The 22952-nt window shown below is 44.1% G+C and overlaps 2 protein-coding genes across 5 annotated transcripts; one reads left to right on the forward strand and one right to left on the reverse strand.

The window, feature by feature from the left end:
• The first annotated feature begins 1148 nt into the window (after positions 1-1148).
• c16h14orf180 (chromosome 16 C14orf180 homolog) lies at positions 1149-17782 on the forward strand. 4 transcript variants are annotated; one of them, XM_053845259.1, is made up of 11 exons: positions 1149-1236; positions 3087-3195; positions 4449-4689; positions 6004-6034; positions 8615-8701; positions 10211-10331; positions 12900-12930; positions 12982-13105; positions 13928-14091; positions 14156-14276; positions 15418-17777. In XM_053845259.1, exons 3-11 carry the CDS (start codon positions 4537-4539, stop codon positions 15621-15623), a joined length of 1038 nt encoding a protein of 345 aa, XP_053701234.1. In that variant the 5' UTR covers positions 1149-1236; positions 3087-3195; positions 4449-4536; the 3' UTR covers positions 15624-17777. The 4 variants fall into 4 exon arrangements, with proteins under 4 accessions (XP_053701234.1, XP_053701235.1, XP_053701232.1 ...); XM_053845260.1 differs by lacking the exon at positions 1149-1236 and having other exon boundaries at positions 3082-3195; XM_053845257.1 differs by lacking the exons at positions 1149-1236; positions 3087-3195 and adding an exon at positions 3382-3467 and having other exon boundaries at positions 15418-17782.
• Positions 17783-18190: 408 nt separating this feature from the next.
• On the reverse strand, positions 18191-20957 carry LOC128747393 (transmembrane protein 179-like). The gene is made up of 4 exons (XM_053845261.1): positions 20244-20957; positions 19326-19463; positions 19181-19259; positions 18191-19118 (listed from the first exon to the last, which is right to left on the reverse strand). The coding sequence occupies exons 1-4, from the start codon at positions 20543-20545 to the stop codon at positions 18945-18947; spliced, it is 693 nt and encodes a 230-aa protein (XP_053701236.1). The 5' UTR covers positions 20546-20957; the 3' UTR covers positions 18191-18944.
• Between the last annotated feature and the right edge of the window lie 1995 nt (positions 20958-22952).

The raw sequence follows: 22952 nt of genomic DNA on the forward strand, positions 1-22952 counted from the left end.
GTACTGGATCTTTGGGTAATGACCGAAAGGATGAGATGAGTTTCCTCCGCAGGGTGGCTGGGAGCACCCTTAGAGATAGGGTGAGGAGTTTGGTCATCCGGGAGGAGCTCAGGGTGGAGCCGCTGCCCTTCCACATCAGGAGGAACCAGCTGAGGTGGCTGAGGCATCTGACCCGGATGCCCTCTAGACGCCTTCCTGGGGAGGTGTTTCGGGCATGTACTACCTAGAGGAGACTCAGGGGAAGACCCAGGACTCACTGGAGAGATTATGTCTCCGGTCTGGCCTGGGAACGCCTTGGGATCCCCCGGGATGAGCTGGAGGAGGTTTGTGCGGATCGGGAAGTTTTGCCTTCCTTGCTCCGAATGCTGCCTCTGCGACCTGACCCCGGATAAGCAGCAGAAGAAGGTGAGGTGAGGGGTACTGGAAGAGGAAGTAGTGGCTGCAGTACTAACAGAACCAGGCGCTGCAGTGGCAGTTCAGAAGCTGCAGAAGTGTTTCTGCATCCTGCTAATAGCAGCCAGCCTCCAGCAGGGGGAGTCCGAGTGAAGCAAAAGATCCCTCCTGCTGCTGCGAAGCGGTTCCTGTGTTAGTTTCTCTTGATGAAGCGATTGCGGCAGTGACAACTCATTAGACGCTGCTGATTTAAGAGCCAGCGATTTTAAATAAATCTCCGTCTCCTCCGTCATTAATCATGACGAGTGTACAACATTAATATTCTCAGGAATCATTCCTCTGAGCTGTCAAAGCGAAATCTTGCGTTCACCTGGTTAGTAAATGTCATGGGGTCAGATAATAAAGTGAGGAGACAGATGGCGGCGCTGTTTGACTGCTGATGGTGGGGTGAATCCACCCTCACCATGGAGTCAGTGGAAAACGTCTTGAATAGTCTTAACTTGACATGAAAGGAAGGTACGCCTCTGATTTATCAAAGTATGTTTTATAAATTATACAGACATTTAAAATTTTAACAGTGTATCATTAATAATATAACAATCGAGTATTATAAAGAGACATTTATTTATTTATATAGCTGAGTAATAATTTGTATTTTATCCTTATAAAATATTTCAATAAGTCTATGAGATGATCATCCCAGCCGGAACCTTTGTCGTTTTCTTGGTTGCGTTGGGACGTCTTATCTGGACGGACTTCAATTTCTGTAAATATGTATAATCGACCCTTGGTTGTTGAAAATATATTAAAAGTAGATCGCCGTCTACAAGACAAGCATTAAAGGTAACTTGTGTTTAACTTAAGTGACGTTTCATTTGTGTTCTATGTTTACTTTTAAATTAAACTATCAATGCAAGGTGTTGCATATGAATTGTCAACTGATTGCGTTGGCATAAAACCTTTTGTTTTCGTGATGAACTTTAATATTTCCTCTTTTACAATTTTAAACTGTGAAGAATGTACCTTTACTGTACGTGTTTAAATGCGCTATGTTGATTGACTCAGTTGTCTGTAACTCAATTACAGCTGCTCGCAGCGATGCTAAGCAATTGTTTACAAGATAAAAAGATAAAAATGAAAATATCTTTTCCTCATTGGCCTGCGTTTTAATGAACAATTTATGAGGCAAATTTGAGTTAACCTTTTTTTGTTTTTACAATGTTGCATTGTGAAGAGAAAGCAATAATATTGGCTGTAAAACAGTTGACTGTGCTAAAATGCTAAGGGCTACTCTCAACAGGATGGATGGAAAAAGTGAGCAGCTTTCTACTTTCTCCTCTCACCAATTCTTCTCACCTTATTTTCCCCTCTGATGATTGAGAGGTTTAGAAAAATTGAGCTTGGCTCATGATCATGACATTTTCCCATCAACTGAGCATTTGAGAATGGATGGTCGTGTAGCAAATGAATCAAAAACATACTCAGTGGCTATAATACTCTCTTTACACAGTCGCTAAAAGCACTGCTGTTGATACCAGAAATTATTTTATAGTTAATAAAGAGGTTCGTCTATGGTGGCCAAGTTGTTCAGTATCATCTGACAACGTAGTAAATATGTTCGTGTGAACTGATGAGTTTGTGGTCATAAGTTTACAGATAGTTTGCCCTGCAGCAGAGCCATTTTCCTCATCCGACAGTGTGACCTCACTACATATTCTGCCTCTAATCTCTGGATCTGAGCATAAATAACACTCCACTTTAGGTCGTATCTGCGTCTGTATCTTCTACCATGACAGCTTTGTGGAGCTGAGTCTAGAGTGACCGTCCATTACGCCAGGAACAGACTCCATCTTGTCACATCTGTGTTCCTTGTGCTCGCTGTCACTCATGGGAACTGAAATCCAGCAGCCCTCGGGGGCCAGTGTGGCGTTCTATGTGCGCAAAGCAGGAAATATAAATAGCACATGCTGATGTTGGACTGCCGCAGAGTGGAGTACAGTAGAGTCCAGCAGAAAAGCACACAAGATACTCAAGGTATTAATGCAATAACATGGCGGTGGAGTTACTTAAGATATATGATATCTGAAGAGCAGATGAGTTATATAATAGAGAGTTATTTTTTAATTTTATTTTTAAAAACTTCAACCATCTACATTGTCCAAACTGCGCTGTTTTAAAATATATTAAAGACATTTTGTAATGTTTTTGTTCAAGAATATTTTTTTAATTATCAGTTTTGTTTCAATGTTATTCCCAACCTCATGATAATATTTACCTTTTGAAATTGTGTTCCTCTTAAAAAAACTCAAACATATGATGTCCCCTGACTTTTCACATAAATATATTAAATGTTAAATTAATGTTAAATTAATATTAAATTAATAAAATAGTTGAATGAATATACATAAAGTAGAAATTAAATATCACTATCTGTCATTCTTTTTATTAGATGCATTATATAGTTCATTTTGATAATATCCTTCAGATTCTCTGAATATAATTGGCTTTAAGTCATTTAAAAATTATGAGACAGGACCCACTAGCACTTTCATATTTGACACCAAACCTGCAAACCGATTTCCCTGTTGTTATTCTATCATAACAAAAAAAAATCATTAGAACAGATATGCACATCTCTTGATTATATGTGTTTTTGACAGAAATATTTCTCTCTTTTCACTTCATAATTTCAGTTTGTGACCTGACTCTGAGTAGTTCAGTTCCTCCCGAGGTCTTCATGCTGTTTCTGAGTGTGTCGGATGCTAATGGAGGCTGACCGGCCGGCGAGTCACTAAAACAGTGGTGAGGAGAATTTCTGCTCTCACAGTCAACATCGATTCTCCATCCTGTGAATCATCTGGAGCGAAAGTGCTGCTCATCTTCTTTCCTCCTCGCCTCTCTCATTAGTGCTGGTGTGTGAGAGGAAGCAAACATCCAGAGGAGGAACTCCTCCTGATCAAATATTGGATCATCACTTTAGGCTGTGAGGAAAGACGAGTTCTAATGACTCGCACTCGTGAACCACCTCATGGAAAGAAGGGAGTCCAAATTGCTGGAATCGATCCGCGACCTGTGTGAGCCCATTGAGAGCGAATGAAGAATGAGTGAATGTATAGCGTCTTGTCTTCAGCAGAATCACCAAAATGTGGTGTTCCTCAGGGCACTATTACCTGTCCTGTTTGGTTCAAACTCAATTTATTCCTATGTGCTTATTTGAGACGAACTGTCCTGAAGCATTTTGGTGCGACTTTTATTTTTAAAACCAAACTTCTGGCTTTCTGGTCTACTCTTGCTGTGGTGTACTTGCTGAAATGACTTCTTAGTAATTATTATTTCCATGATGCTGGTTAAAATGTAGTACTTTGTTTTGACGATTTTTTGGACATGTTTTTTGTTTGTTTGTTTTATGTGTATGTGTGTGTGTGTCGTATGTATTGTGTATTTAATTAATATAATATTAGTGAATGTTATTATTTTATTATTATTATTTCCATCTGGTTGTTTGTTTAGATGATGATGAACAATCTATAAAAAATATAAATCTAAAAGATTTATGATTTTACTAAAATATTTTAATATTAAACAATAATATATACAATATTCCATTGGTATATTCTGAGTTTCAATTCTCGTCCTAGTGCCTTTATTTGCACTTCATTAGGAAGAAGAGAAAGTATGACACCAGTGTTCATTTATAATGTCCCCCATATGAGATGTCACAACTCTACTCAAACATCATCAGACAACCGGCTCAAATTTGCTTCTATCATCCAAACTCACCACGCTGCCCCCCTCCCACACATCTGTGATTGGAGGAAGACCTGGGCAGCTAAGCCTCCTCTGATGGTGCTGAGCCGAGCAGCTATTGGTCTAAATCTCTGCTACTCACACTCAGCAAACTCTCTCCACTTCCTCTGTCCTCCTTTCCTGGTGCAGGCTGGGTAGTGGGAGGGGGGAGGATGTGTGCTCAGCCTCCTCAGTCTGTTTCTCTCCACCTGTCCTTGACTTGCAGTCCAGACCAGGGAAGATCTTGATCCATATTCCTCCTCTTTCAGCCGGGCGTCTTTTCCTCCCTCCAGCGAGGCGATTCCAGTCCGGCGGAGCTCTGATGGGAGGCGGCGCCGGCTCCGTCTGGGACCGGGGATGCTGAGTGGGGGGAGGGAGGGCCTGTTTGAGCTGGGACAGCAGCTCCAGCAGCAGGGGGAGTACCAGGCCGCCCTCCACTGCTTCCTCAGCTGCCTGCTGGGACTGACCCATGTGCAGAGCTTCACCTCTCTCCCCAACTGCCTCCACCAGGTGAGTCACACACAGCGACACACCCACCTCTTCCTAATGACATCATGAGGGTTGCCCTGATGTACGAGCATCATCTGCACTCTAGAAACGTCCAGCCACTTTATTAATGCTCGGTTGAGAATGTTGTTTAAAAGTTTGATTCAAGTATAATTTATAAAAAAGCCTTTAGAAGAGGAAAAAGAAGTCTGGTTTCTCTTCTCACAGTGATCAGAAACTATGAAGTCTTCATAAATATGTCAAGTGAAATTATCTTATGTCCTCTACAAAGTTGGTTCTTTTCAGCTATGAATAAGCGTAAAACTATAAGTAATTGGGAATTCAGTGTTGTGTTGATGATGTCATGAGAGGAATATGCTCTCAGCTCATGCATGTGGTGTCAATGTTAACACGCTCTTCAGCGTCAATATCAGTGAGTAAATACCAGGCTCCTGCTAATTCTACTGGGAGTCTACCCTGGAGCTCCCAGGTCTGCTGAGAGACATGATTCTGGGTCTGCCCTGGGGCTTCCTCAGTTACTTTGAGTCTGGATGTCTGAGCTTCTCAAAGAGAGTTCGGACACAGTGCAGGGCAAACTCTTTTGGTCACTACAAAACTAGTGAGAATAGAGCTCCACCGACAAATGAGCGCTTTGTCTCTCTCTCTCTTTCTTCACCACATACCAGTGAAGATACCTCATGACTTCATTCTCTTTCAAGCTCATCACCTGAAGAAGAACTCTTCTCAAACTTAAACTCCAATAAAGTTCATTGTAGGTCAATATTGTCGTGGTAAACCAAGCTTTACCACGAGAGAGGAAGCATGGAGGCCCTCTCTTGTGCAGGTGCTCACCATTCTTCACCAGCGAATGGCTCTTCTTTAGGTGCTAAAGTGAGAACATCATTTTCCTCCTCTGTGTTCTATTTACTCCTTCATTCTCGATGGTATTTTATTTATATTGAGAAAATGATCAAACACTTTATCCAATGATCAAGCGGGATATCCCACAATATTAAACCCAAATGGTTCAGAGGAAAACAAAGTGAAGAGGACAGAGTGTTTCTTGATTTGAGAGTCGATGGGGAAGCAGGATCATTATTTCCAAACCAAACACAGAGAGGCTTCATGCTAAAATGAGCCTTCAATTATCACGAGGAAGCCTGATATCCCACTCAGTTCCGACTCTTATTTCCTGTTGACGGGGTGCCAGTTATTCACTCTCCAACAAACGTCCGTTTCCGACTGGGACTTGTGAGCTTGAGTGTCCCGGTGCTCAATGCTTGGCCTGCCACAGAACTGTCTACTCACCTCTCACCCACCTTTCTTTATTTCCTCTAGATCGCTGAACTCTTCATCACAGAAAAGAATTGTATCCTTTGAAAGCATCTCTGCTCCATCAAGGTCTCGCCGCGGGGAAGCTTAAAAAAACAGATGAGTGTTGTGAGCAGCGAGGGTGAGTTGATTCTCCGGCGTCCCTGAATGCCACATGGCCACCTAAGAGGATTTGTCCGCTCTTATCTCCGCGCCACAGAGCTGGCTAATTAACCTATATCTGTGGTAACGAGCCAGCACAGAGCCACTGCCACGTCTGTATCACGCGCAGTAGATAATAGCGGGTGTTTTGTTTCAGGATGTGTTACCTCCTCCCCATCGCTGAGACACTTCACTGTGGGGCTCAGGTTGTCTCCTCTCATTGTCCACTGTACAAGATGGGTGGATCAGAGCGTCACTCCATTAGTTAAGAGGCTGCTGGCGACAAGTGGCGCGGTTGAACCACTTTGCATACAGTGGAATATTATACAACTCCATTAACATCGATGCTGCTGTGTAAAGTCGGGAGAACTCGTGACTGTCATAGTGTTACATAGTATGCAGAGGATATGGAAATAAAACTCTTCCTTTTGGTTGGTTTTGCCTTTTTTTGTAATATTTATTTATTTTGTATTTTTTTGGTCTTTAATAGAAGATTTATTTTTCCTTTCCTTTCATTATTTTATATCATTTTTCATATCATAGCAGTTAGCTTCTGAAGTTTGTGTTCATTATTTTATTATTTTTACTTTTTTTTTTTCTCTTTTTATATTAATTACATTTTCCTTCTGTTCTGTTTAATTTCAAAAACATTTCCTCATTTTTTAGATTGGATATTTTACTTTTGTTGTGACATAATTCAGGGATTTTTTTATTAATTGATTAATACAAATAAAAGTTGAATTAATGAAAATAAATGTATTTAAATACAAGCATTTTCCAACCTAGATAAATTCCAGATTTATTTTTTATTATTTCACACATTTATTTCAACATGAAGCCACCACTTTTCCGTAGTTTTTTTATTGTGTTTTTAAGAAAAAAATGTCAAAATTTCTAGTGTAATGGTCTATTTCTAATGTATTAAAAAATAATAATTTAATTTAATTAAAATATTCTATAACTATTTCTCTCATTTATATATCACAATAGAGTTCGTGGGCATCAAAAAGTCCACTGTGTTCACTGTGTATATCTTGAAGGGTTGTTTCAGTTCATCTCTGCACGTGCAGCCGGATCTGTTATGTGGAGCAGCTTCTTTTAATAGACATTCCTGTCATGTTTCTCATCATGGTTCAATTACTGGAGCACGAGACCTGTTGGGTTTAAACAGTGGGTCAGTGTTTGGAACCTGAGGGCCGGTTCACTAGGAAGGAATCGTGTTAGAATCCAGCCGGCTCATTGTTTTGGGTCCAGCTGGAGTTAAAAATATCCGGCTGTGACCTTTCGGTGGCACGTCCTTCCACTCTGCCCACTGCTGCTCGGCGACAAGCTGAGCGTGGGTCACTAGATCTCAGATGAGATCTTTCCAGAGCAAATATTGACACCATTGCACACCATCTATTTTAAATATTTGTTGTCCTGCTCCTGGTGCCAAACCTTATACGACTACGCCTCGTCCATTTCAGCCTGTCCGTCACAGTGCCAACATCCATCCGACATGTTCTTATCTTGGAAGCAGCTTTCCAGGGATCTTGTGGGGGGGCGGGAACAGGGCGGGGAAAAGTGAAAGTGAACCCCAAAACCTTCTTCAAAGACGGTTTCACACCCCGTTTCATGTAAATAATAGTTAAATGTAACAGTTGCACTTAGCTTCACACAGTGGGCACCATTTTTGTTATGTTGCAGGAGTAGGGCTGCGACTGCCGTTGAGCAGCAGCTGATAAAAGTTTGTGTTGTTGTTCTACTCAAAAACAATGAGTAAAGCTCTCAATCATTGGCTGTTTGCCACGGTTGCTCCATGTCTACGCTAGTGACTACACTCGTGTCTACACTAGTAAATTTGCTGGAGTGTGTTTACGGCCATGTGTTGTGCATACTTCCAATAAGTAGGTCACGTTTAAGATGAAGTCCTCTCTTTGTCATTTAAATTTCCTCGCTCTGCGTTTCCAGTTGGCATTGATGACAAACCCGTTTAGCAGTTGCGCGACCTTGTTTGTCGACGTGACGTTTACGCGGGAGACAGAGATCTACTGTTAAGTAGGACATGGACAGAAGCGGTGTTTATTTTAAGAACTCTCGTTTCATTGGTATTTTAAATTCTCCTGACAAGCATCAGCTGCCTTCATTTGAAGAGGTGTTTAAAAATACCTTTTATTTGGAAACACAACGTGCCACACGCTGGAGCCTCAGTTACTGATAGTATTGTCATAATAAGGGGCATAATGTGATTTATTGGAGGGGAACTTTATGAGCGCTGAAGGTGATTTACACCTCCTTAAACTACACCAAGAGTTTGTTGTTGTTACAATATAGTGATGCGTCTCCATCGTCAGGAAAAGCACATGTGACCAACAGTAACATCCCTGCTCTCGTGCCGTTCACCGGGTGTTATTTATCAGAGATCAGAGTCCAATTCTCTGGCCGGCTGCTAATCCTGGTGACAAGTGTGCAACTGATCCTTCACTCTTATAAACAGATGGGAAAGCTCTGCAGTTCATCCAGGCGGAGAAAATGTTCTACGAGGTCGCCCTGATCGAGCTCACCGCTCTGCACAGCAGCACAGGCAAGTCTTCATTATTCTCAGTTTTCATCTGAAGCGTGTGCTCAGTAACCTGCATTTATAGGAGTCTTTCCAACTGAGTGTATCAGATGGAGTGTTTGTGCGGAGATTTTGGGGACAAGGTTAATGGTTTGAACACGCAGAGAAGATTTTTTTTACAGCTTTTCGTGTGCCACTTATCAGCTACATAAAAACAGCAGTTGTGTCAGAAGCCCATGAGCATTTATGAGCAAAATAGAAACAAATTTAATGTTGGGAAAGGTGCTAAGAAGTACTTTCAGGAGACAGAAAATATCGGTCACGTCAAGATTTATTCCCTTCTTAAGTGTCCTGACACAGTAGTTTTTGTTCAGTGGAATTCAAACCTAATCAATATGGATATGACAGTATTTAAGAGTGCAGGGATAATGGATTGATTCTACCACCGAAGGATTTGGTGAGAGCAGCTTCCGTCTTTATTTACAATAAACAGGGCGAAAGATTTAACATCCAGCATTCGCCACGAGCCCGGTCATTCATCACGCGGCGCTCCAGACGTCCGGCGTGGCCTCTCTGCTGAGGCAGCAGCGTGACACCAGGGAGAAGGAGGAAGGAGATCAGGGACAGACATCACACAAGACAAATGGCTCGGCTGTAGAGTGCTGCGTGGAATACTGGAGTGCATGATTCAGCACTTGCAGGGGCCGCCGCCTGCTTACACACGTGCTGACGTAGAATGTGCAACTCAAATTGGATGATTTATTTGACCTCAAGTTGGGATGTCTGTCGCCAAAGGAAAAAGTTGAGCCAAAGATCAATCAAGTTGGGTTGACCTTTGACTGTGAGATATCTTCGGCTTGACCAAGACAACCTGATTGTGTCAAGATATTTTTGTCATCTGTAACATTTCCAAACTAGTTTAAGCCGATAAAATAATTGAGGAAAATGCATCTTGAATATAGCCATTAGCGCGTCAAAGCTTTATGGTAAAGTGTTAATCAAACATTGACACGTACAACATGAGTTCCAATTACAATAGTGCTGAAAGTGTTGAGAGCTAAGTCCTCCACCTGAGACGTGGAGTAGAGCAGCTACATCTTCAAAGGAAATCAATCAAACTTGCTTGGAAACTGAACTAAGAGGAACTCCAATAGACTTCAGGAGAAGATCAAGAGTGTGTATCGTCGCGTTGTTGGCATATGATGTAACATGTCAATATTTATTGCACACCTCAGGGATTGTAAAGTTTCTTTGGTTTGCTCACTCATTAGTCAAATCTGCTCAGTACCGCCTGCATGTTTGCATTGGGTCACTGTGTGTGTGTGTGTGTGTGTCTCCCTGTGGACGGAGCCATCGTGTTGTCTGCCTGCCTTATCTGACCCCCTCCTCCTCTGTCTTATCTCCACGCCTCTGACTCCGGCCTCAGTCGGCGCTCATGTCACTGACTGGCTCACATACTGAGCATTTTTGAGGGCCTTTCCCACGCAGCAGGAGAACTAACCGGTGGCTCCATGCCCTGTGTTTGTGTCGCAGGCCCCCAGGAGGAGGCCACGCTGGGCTCAGCGGGATGGACCAGCCCGGAGGATCTGACGGAGCAGACCTGCCAGGCTCAGCACCTGGAGAGGCTGGCCCAGCTCTGCATCATGAGCAAACAGTAGGTGTACCAGAGAACATCTGTACTGTGTTAACGTCTCTATCCACACACAGTATTCTTCATGTAAAATGTTCACACGTACATTTGATGCACATACATTTACATAACACATGCAAAACATTGATTCAACACACGCACAGAGGTATTCAAATCTATTACACACCAATGTGATATCATTATAACACAGTTTTTGGGCTATTTAGAGTCCAAAGCGTTGACTTCATTTGACTGAAAGTAAACTTTTTTTCACGTTTTTTAAAGTTGAATAAACATTATAGAATCCTGTGCCAGCTGTGATGTTAACCTGTTGAGTAGTTTGGGTATTGACCCCCGTGGTGGGTCACCATGTCCGTCACTGAACCTTTGTTGTTGGCTTCAATGCATTGTCTGGTCCAGGATAGAGACACTCTGCTTCAACCCCGTGGAATTTTACAGATGGGGTGAAGTGCCAGTCAGACTCGCGTTGAGTTTCTCAGCTTAAGTGGGGAAAAGAGACACCAAACTCTACCCGAGTGTCACAAGAGGAACAACTTGAACTGGATCTGCTGTCTCCTGTTGCAGTGGTACTTAGTTCGGTGCCAAAGAACGGGCCCATTTTCGGCAGCTCTGTTGTGATTGTGACCATTTAACCTGATTGTCAGAGCAGGTGATGGAGGTCAAGGCCCCGGCTTCTGTGGTTTCCAATTCAGAGCACTTTGGTTTCCAAGATGTAAGGACTTTGGTTGACACTAATAAACCTGGACTTTCATGATAACATGCACCAGTGAACAAAGCTGTTGGCTTTGTGTGATGATCAACAAAAATCATTCAATGAATGGAACCTCTGACAGAAGAAAGGACGCCACTGATCATGGAAGCTGGGCCTGATCTAATGGTCCAATTCCAGTTGTGCTCCGACCTGGGAAATACACACTTACTCTCTCGCCGTGCCAATGTAAAGTTTACCAGTCAAAAAGTGGGAGAATTGATCGGTTGCGGATTGATGCGGAACACGCAACCCAGGATGCCTTATGTAAACAGGAAGTAGTTTTGAATGAATGAATTACTGCAAAAGAAACAAACACATTCCTGCAATTTGTGTTTCCTTTTCAGTCTGCGGGTTTTCTAGCCACAAACTGAGAGCATATTTATCAAGTAGTCGCGACTTGACTACTACAAGGCAGGCGTGGGAATAACTTTAGTGTCAGCATCTTCTTTTCCGACTTCGATAACAGCTGCACAACTCGGCTGTGACGTCATTCCCAGCTCCAACTTCCCTATTCCAAGGTAACTGAGACACAGAATAAGCCAACAGCCAGCACATAGCGATGATGACAAGTCCCAACACAAGGAACAGTTGACGTATCAGGAGGCTAGTTTTACCCTTTTTTAATACTTTTATTTGTCAGGGTAGCCCTCAAGTACGAAAACCTATTGGGGTTGCCACCGTCCTGGTGTCCTACAAAGGTAGTGCGGAAGGTGCAACTAAGTTCCGACACTTAAGGTTGGTGTAATGCCTGAGGTATGGCCTTGCGTAACATGGCTGATACAGTTTACTGTCAAGTTTCCTTCACTTACAGCGCAGGTATCACTTTCACGTCGATGTGACTGATGTTGTCCTTTCATTCAAGATCCTTGAGCGAGTGGAAACTAGTCGTGGAGATATTTTTTCTCCAGTTTTGGCTGGTCAACAGAAGACCTACTGAACTCCTTGCGACTCTCTAAGGTGTGAGAGGATCTCTGCTAATGCAAGTGGAAGCACTTGTCATATGGGGGTCTTTTCTGCCGCCTCAGATCAGGTGTCCCCCAAGAGGGCCTTCCCTGAGCAAGCTGACACCTGGCCATTACTAATTGAAGGGAATTGTACGTTCAGGTCTGTCACACTAAACATAGCTTGCTCTACATCTACAGCCACACGTGACAGCAACAGACGTGCAGACCTGTAATCCAGGGCTGATTCGAGCGACACAACTGGCGGATCCAGAGGGCCCCGCCTCTCAGCGTCCCTGGGCTTGTCACTCACCAGCGCAGTGGTGGAAGGTTTCAGGCTGGTAAACCGACCTGGTGTGATTCTCGCCACAGAATAAAGTGGAACAGTCGGTGTTGGCAGGGACAGAAGGTTTCCATGTCCTGGAAAAGGCAGCTGAACACCCGCAGCCTTGTCTAATAGCGGCTCATGCATGTTGAGATTGGGTCTAGTTACTTCGCCTCCCGATACCGAACCTGATGCCCTCACCTGACAATCGGTACAGGCCACTCCATTGAGGTCATCTGCAGTCCTTCGTGGTGGTCGATGGATGCTAGTGAGAGGTTCCCTCTTGTCACCACTGAAATTAACACATGCCAGAGGAAGACTTCAAAGGATTCTTCATCACTTTAATTCAACAACCTTTTGGAATCCGCCGTCACCTTTTGTGTGCACAGACTGTCAATTTCAAACGTTGCTGTTTCTCCTGATCACTTGAGCATACTTGACATTTATCACATGGTCCCAGGAGAACGTTCCTCCAGCTGCAGTCAAACCCCACTCTCTCACGCACGCTTTCAGAAGGTTCTCCCTTTTAACACTGCTCTTCCCTTCACTTCCAGACCTCACTTGGCCCTGGAGTACAGCGGCAAGGTTCGTACAGTTGGTTGCTCCTCTACAAAGCTTTCTTTATAGGTTCCTTAGTTCTTCATCTTCCAGGCCACAAAGATCCACCAAAGGGCGTTTGGCAACGACCATCCAATCACAGCGAGGAGTCTGGAGCTCATGGCCACAGTCTACGCAGAGATTGGAAAGACTGAATATTCAGGTAGGAGTTCGATTTCGGGCGAAGACTGCACATGACTAGCAAAGAAATGAACACGCACTAGGCCTAGCATGATAGCTGAGGGGTGTCCTTTCTTTATGGCTCACTGTTGTGTCAGTCAGTGGCCAATACTGCCAATAAAAAGAGTTTCACATGTAGCATTCTTGGGGGGGCGGCATCTGCGTGCATGCTATGCTAATCCTGTGTTCCTACTGTGTTTAGAAGCCTCTGCTTGGCTTTTCCTCTAACAACTTGTTTCCATCTGCGCCGACAGTTTAGCAGGATGTTGAACTAGATACTCCACACCAGGCGCAGGTCGATTGTGTAAATGTTTCAGTGATGTCAGCCGCAATAAATTATGAATCTCTTCATGTTGGACACGCTGCTGGTTTTTCAGAGTGGAGGAAATAAAAGAGCTCAGTGACGTTTTGAGGCCAACGCTTTGCCGAACGAAGGCTTGAACCGCGGGACGCTGCTGCGCTGTCAGGAGAGGATCAGAGGTGTAGAGGCGTGCAGATCGTTTTCAGTTTATTTTAGCGTCTGATGTCTTCTTTGACTCCAAATCAAACAGAGGAACAGACCTCATGCTGAACCTGCGTTGCCTCAGTACCACACTTTTCTCAGCTTCTGAAACTGTCCATATTGACGTTGGTTTTCCTGTCATCAGGCTGTCAGGGCCTCTGTGACTTGATCCCCCAGGACTGACAGAGTTAATGCAGGCGTCTCCACATTTGCATGGATAACACTGTGTACTCACTCCAGAGATCGGCAGCCTGTGTAGTGCTGTGGCGTTGTTTTCACTCTTTGCCTCCATCATGGTTCTAGACTCGCTGGGCCAGTGTGTTTCAGCGCTGTCTAAGAGGTTTGCAGCCGCAGAGTCCATCAGGGACACGGTCCACTGTCTGCCCACCCCACACCGAGAGAAACACTCGGAGCTGCGACACAGGAAGGATTCTCATCACCAGGCGGACGACTTGCTGAAACTCAAAGTAAGTGATCCACCTTCCACTTGTTTGAAATGGTTCTGAATGCACCTTCCTCCGTCTCGTCCAGGTTTCCAATGCCAAAGTCCCCACCTCCATTTTAAAGAGGCCGAACTACGACACAGACGCCATCTACAGACGGAAAGGCGAACGACGGGTCCGATTCAGGGAACCAGAAACAACAGTTCATGGTAAGAAAATGAAACAATGTTGTTCTGCGTTCAGGATTTGGATCATCCAGGAATTTTTCTTGATCCATTCATGAAGTATACAACACAACTGCACACTCAGGAATCGTTCCCGTACCTTAACAAACTAAGTATAAATATTCGGCTCCACAAATTATACCCAAACTTTTCCCAATATGGAGACATAATCCTCATCATTATGGAGGAGTGAAATTTTGCAACTTGACTCAATAATTAGAAAGCAGAAATCCAAATACTTCTCAGTCAAAACTGGATTGTCGGACCACATTCCACAAATGAGTAACATGATGATATGGAAGCATGCAAATGATTCACAAATGTGTAGCCAAATGAGCTGGCAGAGGCAGTTTGTTGTAACTTGAAAAGACTCAAAAATGCCCCCTCGGAATTTTCTTGTTTAGTTACGCGATCTGCTTAAATATTGATCTACAAATGCAAGGAATGCATCTACATTGTTTTTAGAGAGCTGCCTGAAGAGCGCCGCAAAGCATGTGCCCTCTGGTGGCCCACTTGTGTCATGACATAAAACTTTGTCACAAATTTCATTTGTCGATTTAGAGGAAATATGGAAGGGTCAATTTTCAGATGGGTTTGACAAGTCAGTGAATATAAATGAAACCAGACCACACTGTTAATCTGGATCACCACACTGTCAGTCAGAATCAGGAGGTTGAATTAGTCAGGGATGCAACTGCTCGTGGTTTTTATCACTGACTGGGCTCCTTCTGGGCCGCAGACATCCCCGCGGGTCAGCGCGGAGCCGGTAAGTCTATCTGGAAGTGTCGAGTCACGTCTGCATGAGCGAGCGTCAACAACACGACTCTGTCCATCAATAATGCACCCGAGTAACAGCTGCGCCCCCACACCCACTTAATAATGTGACACGGCTCTGCTTCACAATCACGTTGGAGAAAGTAGACTGCAGCTCGGCACACGTCCAGAACACGCTCTTCTCGCTTCACCACTTGGGCCCTGAGAGTTGTGATTGTCTTCACGAGCTCATCACGGTATATACAAACATTATGACCACTAATTTTTATTGATCTTAATTTGCTGCTTCGGTTTTATGAGGTGGTCATAATGTAACCAACATGTGAAAGGGCTTCTGTGTGTGTGTGTGCAGCGTACGAGACGACGCCGTCCCGCCCCCACCTCGCCCTATTCACCTGCCTCTTCCTGCTGATGTCGCTGTTGGGCGTGGCCATGTACTGCACCGACCGCCGCCACCACCAGAGGGCGTGCGAGGAGCTGGAGGCGGTGTTGGCCGTCTACCTGCTGCACTTTAAACAGCTGCTGTGGGGCTGCTGGATATGGCTGACCATGCAGTGACCCGCGCACCTTTTCTATCCAGACTGTAACCTGCTATCGGGATCCGGAACTACACAAGGTTCCTGTGAGGATTCCCGACGCTTCCATCTATGTAAATACTCGGACTGTGGCGTGAACGCTACTTCTTCTATTTGCACATTTACTCTCATGTCACCACACGTCTGCACACAAGTGACTGTCACTACAGTAATATACATTTCATTAGGCCATCACATTATGACCACCTGTTTGTTTTTTGTTACCCAGTTTTAGTGTACATTTTTAGCTCCTGAGATCTGGACCAGGAAGAAATACTGCAAGTAATCGGGTAGCTTAAGGTCTATAAAATACATGGTCATAATGTTATGTCTGGATGTCAGAGCCAGGTCACGAGAGAAAGCATCTGAATGTCAAGTTTTAGGATATTTATTCATTACATTTTATGTTATTTAACGTTAATATACCTGAAAAGAACGCGCTACATCAAATGTACTTTAATACCCCTGTGGGTACTGAGGGGCTGATGAGGCTTCATGAAACAGTTCCCTCATTTTCGGAATTCATTCGGAGGTGCACTTGGTTTTAATGTGGTCTGAGGTTTCTGAGATTTTGGAGCAGAGACTGACATGTAGTCGGTACTTAAAATGAGGACACCGTTTCATGAAGCTTCATAAGCGCATCACTACCCGGCGGGGGGGTCATATATCAAAGCAGTATGTGGGTGGGTGTCTCCTTGTTTTGAGTAGGTCTCCATAGATCAACTCAAATATGCTACATCCATGTGGTTAGGGCAACAACCATGGACCCTAGGAAGGGTGATGCTTACGCATTGAGCCTTTTTCAGGAGCTAGTTTAAGACAAATCTTCCCCTACTGTTTATGTGACATTGGAGAAGGAATGCTCTTGTGATGACCTCAGCAGTTTGAGAATGTGTTTTGGTATTCAGCCTTCGTACATCAGTGAATGTAGCATCAGCTGGTGCTGTAATAAGAACCAGTGTGACTTGTTTTCTGTCTGCACATCCTCACTAACTCACTTTTAGCGGAACAACATGAATGCTGATGCAAGTGTTCGGTGTAAACCTGCTCGAGTCCCAAGTATCCTAAATGTTATTTATACCATGTGTACTGCATCCCAGAGAATACCTGCTTCACTTTGTATGTATTTTTATAGCCATGTTTTAAAGGGGCCATAGAAGGAATTTGACTGGTGGGATTTCAGTTGGCGACACTAGTGAACCTCATCATCCTTTAAAAACAGATTTTTTGGGGAAAACCCTTGAATCTCAGAAGCCATGATTTACAATGCAATAATTGAATGTTTGGTCATGTCTGTAAGGTTTTGGAGTGCTAGTGCTAACTGATGCGTAGCGATGTTGGAGGGTGGCTTGACAGGATGCCCTTAAGTGACCCCACTAACACACTCAAAATCAGAGTTTACCTTGGAGATCACTTTTCTTCTGGAGTTGTATCATTCTCTGATGGTTATGTGACCTGAAGAACTTGGTCAGGCAACGGTAACTAGCGTGTGTGAGATCAACGTGACCTCATCATTTGAAAGTTGACGGTGTCACATGGAATCAGAGCGGGAGTGGGAACCTCAGATCCTGGTGCACTCCTTTAGGAGCTTTTTCTAGGCTACCAAAATCCCTCCCCTCTAACTGCAGTGGCCCTTTCATGCCCCACTAGGACCCTCACACACTACGGTACAGTCTTTTAGAGTGGTACCATTGTGTACCCTCTTGATACCGAGTGCTTTCTCTGTAAAGCTGGTTCTTTGAGTGAAAACCACCCCACAGTGGTCTGCAACTCAAGGCTCCTGTTTTCCAAAAACTGAGAGATGAAGAGGAAGAGGTGTCGGTTCAATCTCTTCAGAAGGTCCAGTACAACACACACTCTGAAGAAGCAATAACTCTCGCCGGTTTCAGGGACGCTTTTGGAGCGTTGAATGTCGAAAGCAATTGAAACGGAAAATGTCAAATTGTCTTCAGCAATAAAAGAAAAACAAAACTTCACTCGCAGTAGTTTGTAAATGTGTCGCAGTTTTCTTCTCACAGGTCTCAGAAGATTCTTTCACAGCAGTTAAAGTTACTTTTTGGCTCCAGAGATGATCAGTCGAGGGCTTGAAAGCGTTTTTGGACTGGATGAAGCAACAGGTTAGAGACGACAAAACGCCTGAGTTACAGTCAGATGAATGTTTTAGTTCATATTTGTCTCCTTCAGAGTTTGTTTCCCTCCAGTCTCCTCCTGCTTTTAGCTCTGGAACGGCTTCATTCCTTCCACTCATCCTTCACCCTCACATCTCTTTACAGTCACCACACTCATTCCTTTCTCCTTTTGCGATCCTGTTTTCCGTCCTGCTTTCTTTTCTGTAAATGGTCCTTCACTCTTTTAATTTCTTCTTTTTTCTTTATCCGTTCATACTCTTCTTTTCCCCTCCATCATCTGCCTTCATCCTCTCATCTATGTTTCATTCACCCACCCACCAGCAGCAACTACCAGCTGGTACTGCGGCTCTCAGAGTTTAAGACCAACTTAAGGAAGATATTTATTGATGTGCAGAAGAAGAAGAAGAAGTTTGTGGACATCTAAAATTAAACCTATTTATTATTCATGCGAGTCCCATGCAGAAGATTCACAAAGACGATGTGTGTCAGCGTAGTTGACCACAACTGGGAAGAGCTGACGTACAAAAGAGCTCCACAAAAACGACTCTATTTTAGTTGGAGTCAATTTTGCGATAACTCACCTTCACTGATGTTTAACTTTGGAATATGAAAGAATTAATACTGAGCCTCCTGACCTGCGCTGTCATCTCACCATCACTCTTAGTTATTAAAAGGGAAGGGCTCTTCTCTCAGTCCAAATTTGGCACACTGATCCTTTTACAAATGGAAACGCAACACTGCCAGAAACAGGATCATTGTTTTCCATAAAATTTTCCTGCAACAAAATAGAAATCAGCTAATATATTTTGCACAAATTACAGAGGTTTGGCTGAGTTGAATTAGTAGCACTAGCTATTTATAGCTGTTTTCTGTGTGTCACAATTTACAAAAGACCCATCAGTCTCCTGTGTCTAAGCGATGCAGATGTGAATCTGCTAGCTTCAAGTGCAATCCTCCTGTACGTCAGCATCATCCGCTTCACTCTCTCTGGTCATAATTGAGGAGAGATACACACAGTGGGAGACCCAGTATTAAAGATTAGCAGCTGTTTTTCGGAACACTCCTCCGAAGATGCACCTTCTATGATCAATGGGAGCGACTGATTGTCTACAGAGGCAAGTATTGGTGTTTCTCAATGCAGTGGGAAACTGTGAGGCGGAGAGTCGTGTCGGCCTCTAGATGAGTCCGGGCTTCAGGTCCGAGTCGCGGCGTGAAGACCGTCCCAGTAGCAGGTCCTTCTCGTGGATCAGGCTGTCCAGCAGGTCTTCCTGTCTGTAGTTATGGTAGACCTTCAGGAAGGCCAGGACGGCGATGCCGAGCCAAGTGAGCCAGGCGGCCCACAGACCGAACTGAGGGACAGGAGGTTAGCGACCAGTCAGCGAGGAAAGAGTGTTTGAGTGAGAGAGCTCACCTGAGCGATGGCGAACTGGTCATAGAAGGCTGAGTTGTTCAACCCTAGTTCCAGATCAGTATCCTGCAGGTCCTCACAGCTGGGGAAGGTACATGAGTGTCAGAATGAGCCCCCTAGTGGCTGGTTTCAACTCGAGTCCTCAGACCTGCTGGGCATGCTGCCGCCCTCCGTGATGGAGTCGCACCAGAGGTTGAAGCCCACGCTGACCATGGTGCTGGACAGGAAGACGGTGAAGACCACCAGAGAGCTGATCACCAGGTTCAGGAAGGCATTAAACACCGAGCTGTCAGGCGAAGAAAGCAGAGCATGAATTTCAAAAAGAGTGACTGAAGTTCCGGTTATGAATGAAGATCAACTTTTTTTAAAAAGTCTTCATGAACACAAAAATGAAGAAAAAATGTAAAGTGAAAACCTTCAAACTAGTCGTCACAAAAAAACTCAAATAAAAGTGCTTTATTCAAACCATATTACTGGTTTAATAAAATGAAAAAGAAACTCAATTACAATTTAGAGCTTGATCAGTGAGTAAAAAATATGAAATAATCCAGCAAAAAAATGTATTACTAAGGAGAAGAAAAAAATATTATTTCATTTTTATTTTTTCAAATGTGGACCAAAGAAAAACAAATCAATGGCAGGGGAAACTTTGAAACTAAGTATTCAACTATCATCAGAAAAACAATGAATGACAAATTAAAATTCTTATAAAGTTGGCTGCCAAAAAAAAACGGGGGAAGTAACATTAAGCGTCATCAGTGGAAAATAATGACCGTTAATTGTAATAGTTGACCGGCACTTTCACAGTGAAAAAGAAAAATAGAGGAAAGAAAAAAAAAACATAAAAATAAATAAAATAAAAGGGTGCAACCGTTTTTTCCTCGTGTCAGTGAGTGAAATTGATGTATATAAAACATTGGATGTTAAAAAAAAAATGCCGCCATGTTTATTTTGTACTGTCGCATCATCAGACCTCTTCACACCTTCATTCGCATTATAATGTCGAAATAAGGACGAGACAGCAGGGAGACGGTTTGTGATGTGCGCGGGAGCCTCGGTCACTCACTCGTCGTGGCCCTTGCACAGGAAGAAGAGCAGCCTCCAGGCCTGCACTGCGGACAGGATGAGCGACGAGATGCCCACGAAGGTGACGAAGCTGCAGCAGGACTCGGGGCCCCACTCCTCCACCACGAAGCGCTGCTTGGACACCGTGATGTTCTCATTCTGCCACATGCCTCGCGTGAAGAGGAGGCACTTGCCGCGGAAGTCCTCCGTGTTCTCGGACAGAGGCACCACGGCGATGAAGCCGAACACGAAGGAGAGGAAGTAGAGGACGCACTGCGCGAACAGAAGATTGTCCAGCGCCATCTTCACTTTCGCTCCTTCGTACGGACGCTGCTTGCCTGGATGCGGGGCGCATGCGCGGTGGAGGCAGCGATGAGCGGAGGCGCAGTGAATGTCGAGAGGGAAGGAGATGGACAGAAGGATGGGGAGGATGGAGGAGTAGGAGAAGAGGAGGGGATCAGTGAGGAGGGGGAGAGGGAGACCAGGAGGACGAGGGAGGACTAATATGAGAGAAAAAGGGGTGGAGGAGAAGAGAACTGGAAGATGGAGAGAAGGAGAGAATAGAAGGAGGACGTTGTTGAAGTGGAATTGAAGGAGATGGACAGAAGGATGGAGGAGTAGGAGAAGAGGAGGGGATCATTGAGGAAGGGGAGAGGGAGACCAGGAGGGCGAGGGAGGACTAATATGAGAGAAAAAGGGGTGGAGGAGAAGTGAACTGGAAGAACGAGAGAATAGAAGGAGGACGTTGTTGAAGTGGAATTGAAGGAGATGGGCAGCAGGATGGAGGAGTAGGAGAAGAGGAGGGGATCAGTGAGGAGGGGGAGAGGGAGACCAGGAGGACGAGGGAGGACTAATATGAGAGAAAAAGGGATGGAGGAGAAGAGAACTGGAAGAACGAGAGAATAGAAGGAGGACGTTGTTGAAGTGGAATTGAAGGAGATGGACAGCAGGATGGAGGAGTAGGAGAAGAGGAGGGAATCAGTGAGGAGGGGGAGAGGGAGACCAGGAGAACGAGGGAGGACTAATATGAGAGAAAAATGGGTGGAGGAGAAGAGAACTGGAAGATGGAGAGAAGCAGGGACAGAAGGAGGGCGTTGTTGAAGTGGAATTGGAAGATGAGAATGAGAGAAAGAGGATGACATTGTGGAGCAAATAATGTCACAGGAGTGGAGTTATTAAACATAATTTATACATCTACTTTAATGTTTTTGCACTTAAAGTTCTCTCAGGTTGAACTGCACTGTGGAGTAAACTTTAGAAAACAAACTAGTTTGTTAATTAGTCAAAGACACTGATAGGACGTTTAATGTCGGAATTGTTTTCATGTTTCTGGAATTTAAATGACATTTTGATAAATGCAATATAAACATTCGGCACTAGGTGGCGCCGTTTATTCTCGTTTGAACTTTCCATCCAAGGTCTCAGTTCTGCAGTGTAATTCCCTCCCTTCCAAGGTCTGTAATAATGAAACGTTCCTGAGTCAGGAGGGAAAACAGGGATAGAAATGAAGGCTGGGGGCCACAGATCTTATTCTTCACTTGCACTAAACCACAGGACTGGACTTCCACTAAAGACCTCCCTCCCCACGAGCCACACATGACACAAATGTATCCCCCAGCTCCACAGGCAGACAGTGATTTGTAACCGTCACACAAACAAATCTTTTGCATTGCTTGATTTATGTGTCACTGGGCTGAACCCCAGAAGTGCCCGGACCCCCCCTGCACCCCACGGACCCCAATCCTAGCGGCCTCGATGCTATCACCCCTCACATTACTCTTATTCTGTGTGTCTCATTGCTGGAAACAACCCTGCTTCCTCTCAGGCTGGTTTGATGGATGAACCACATTATCATTTCCTGGAACTTTAATCTCACATGGGGGATTCAGATCCTTCTTTTGTTATTGAGAACGTGAATCTTTGTCCAGTCCCCACAACACTTCAGTAAGGAAGGCCAAATGAGGGTGACCGCCAAAAACCAGGGGGCCATTTGACCTGCATCAGGGGGTTAGATTCACAGATGGTGAGTCTTGTTGAGGTTTGTAGTCCAATTTTAGTTTCGACCAGGGGACATCGGGGTCTCACTGTGGAGGGGTACAGACAGATACACAGATGTCATGTATGTGTGTTTAACCGTGTGACATTTTCTGGTCAGGAAGGATGTGGTCTGACCTCTGACCACAACCATTGAGCCCTTGTGGTGAGCACTTGGTTTCGATACCTACACTCTAAATGCTTCAACATGAAAGGGAGTGAGCATCAATAACACCTCAAATGTGAATGAACCTTTTAGTACAGACCTGGGCAAAGTGCGGCCCGGGGGCCAAATGCGGCCCTTTGACTGTATTTATGTGGCCCTCCTGGAGTCAGAGCAAAACTATAAAACAGACATTGTTGTTGTCTCTGACATTTTGTCTTATGGATTGCTTTTTGTTTATTATGAAGTAACTGAAACATAACTTTCTTGTTTAATTATTTTTCTAAATCTTTTCCGTTGGCTATTTTAGGAGTATTTCTTGTCCCTTAAGATACATCAGAATTGAAAGTAAATTTTGAAATGTATGAGCCACATTGACAATCTTTAAATGGAATGTGGTTTAAATTAAATAAAACACAACAAACCAACAGTTTCTATTCATTTTTACAGTGTAGATTCATAATCACACATGATTTTTATTTTCACTTTTCTCTTGTCCTCCTCTCTTTGTGT

Source organism: Synchiropus splendidus, chromosome 16, assembly GCF_027744825.2.
Source record: "Synchiropus splendidus isolate RoL2022-P1 chromosome 16, RoL_Sspl_1.0, whole genome shotgun sequence".
Taxonomy (NCBI): Eukaryota; Metazoa; Chordata; class Actinopteri; order Syngnathiformes; family Callionymidae; genus Synchiropus; species Synchiropus splendidus.

Bases quoted from the DNA above. Each gene is read 5' to 3' on its own strand.
- c16h14orf180 (XM_053845257.1), top strand. From the start codon at position 3,397: ATGACTCGCACTCGTGAACCACCTCATGGAAAGAAGGGAGTCCAAATT. The intron at 6,035-8,614 runs GTATCCTTTGAA...TCTTATAAACAG, and splicing joins CTTCATCACAGAAAAGAATT to ATGGGAAAGCTCTGCAGTTC. The intron at 8,702-10,210 runs GCAAGTCTTCAT...TTTGTGTCGCAG, and splicing joins CGCTCTGCACAGCAGCACAG to GCCCCCAGGAGGAGGCCACG.
- LOC128747393 (XM_053845261.1), bottom strand. From the start codon at position 20,545: ATGGCGCTGGACAATCTTCTGTTCGCGCAGTGCGTCCTCTACTTCCTC. The intron at 19,464-20,243 runs GTGAGTGACCGA...TTCGCCTGACAG, and splicing joins CTGTGCAAGGGCCACGACGA to CTCGGTGTTTAATGCCTTCC. The intron at 19,260-19,325 runs GTCTGAGGACTC...TACCTTCCCCAG, and splicing joins GGCGGCAGCATGCCCAGCAG to CTGTGAGGACCTGCAGGATA.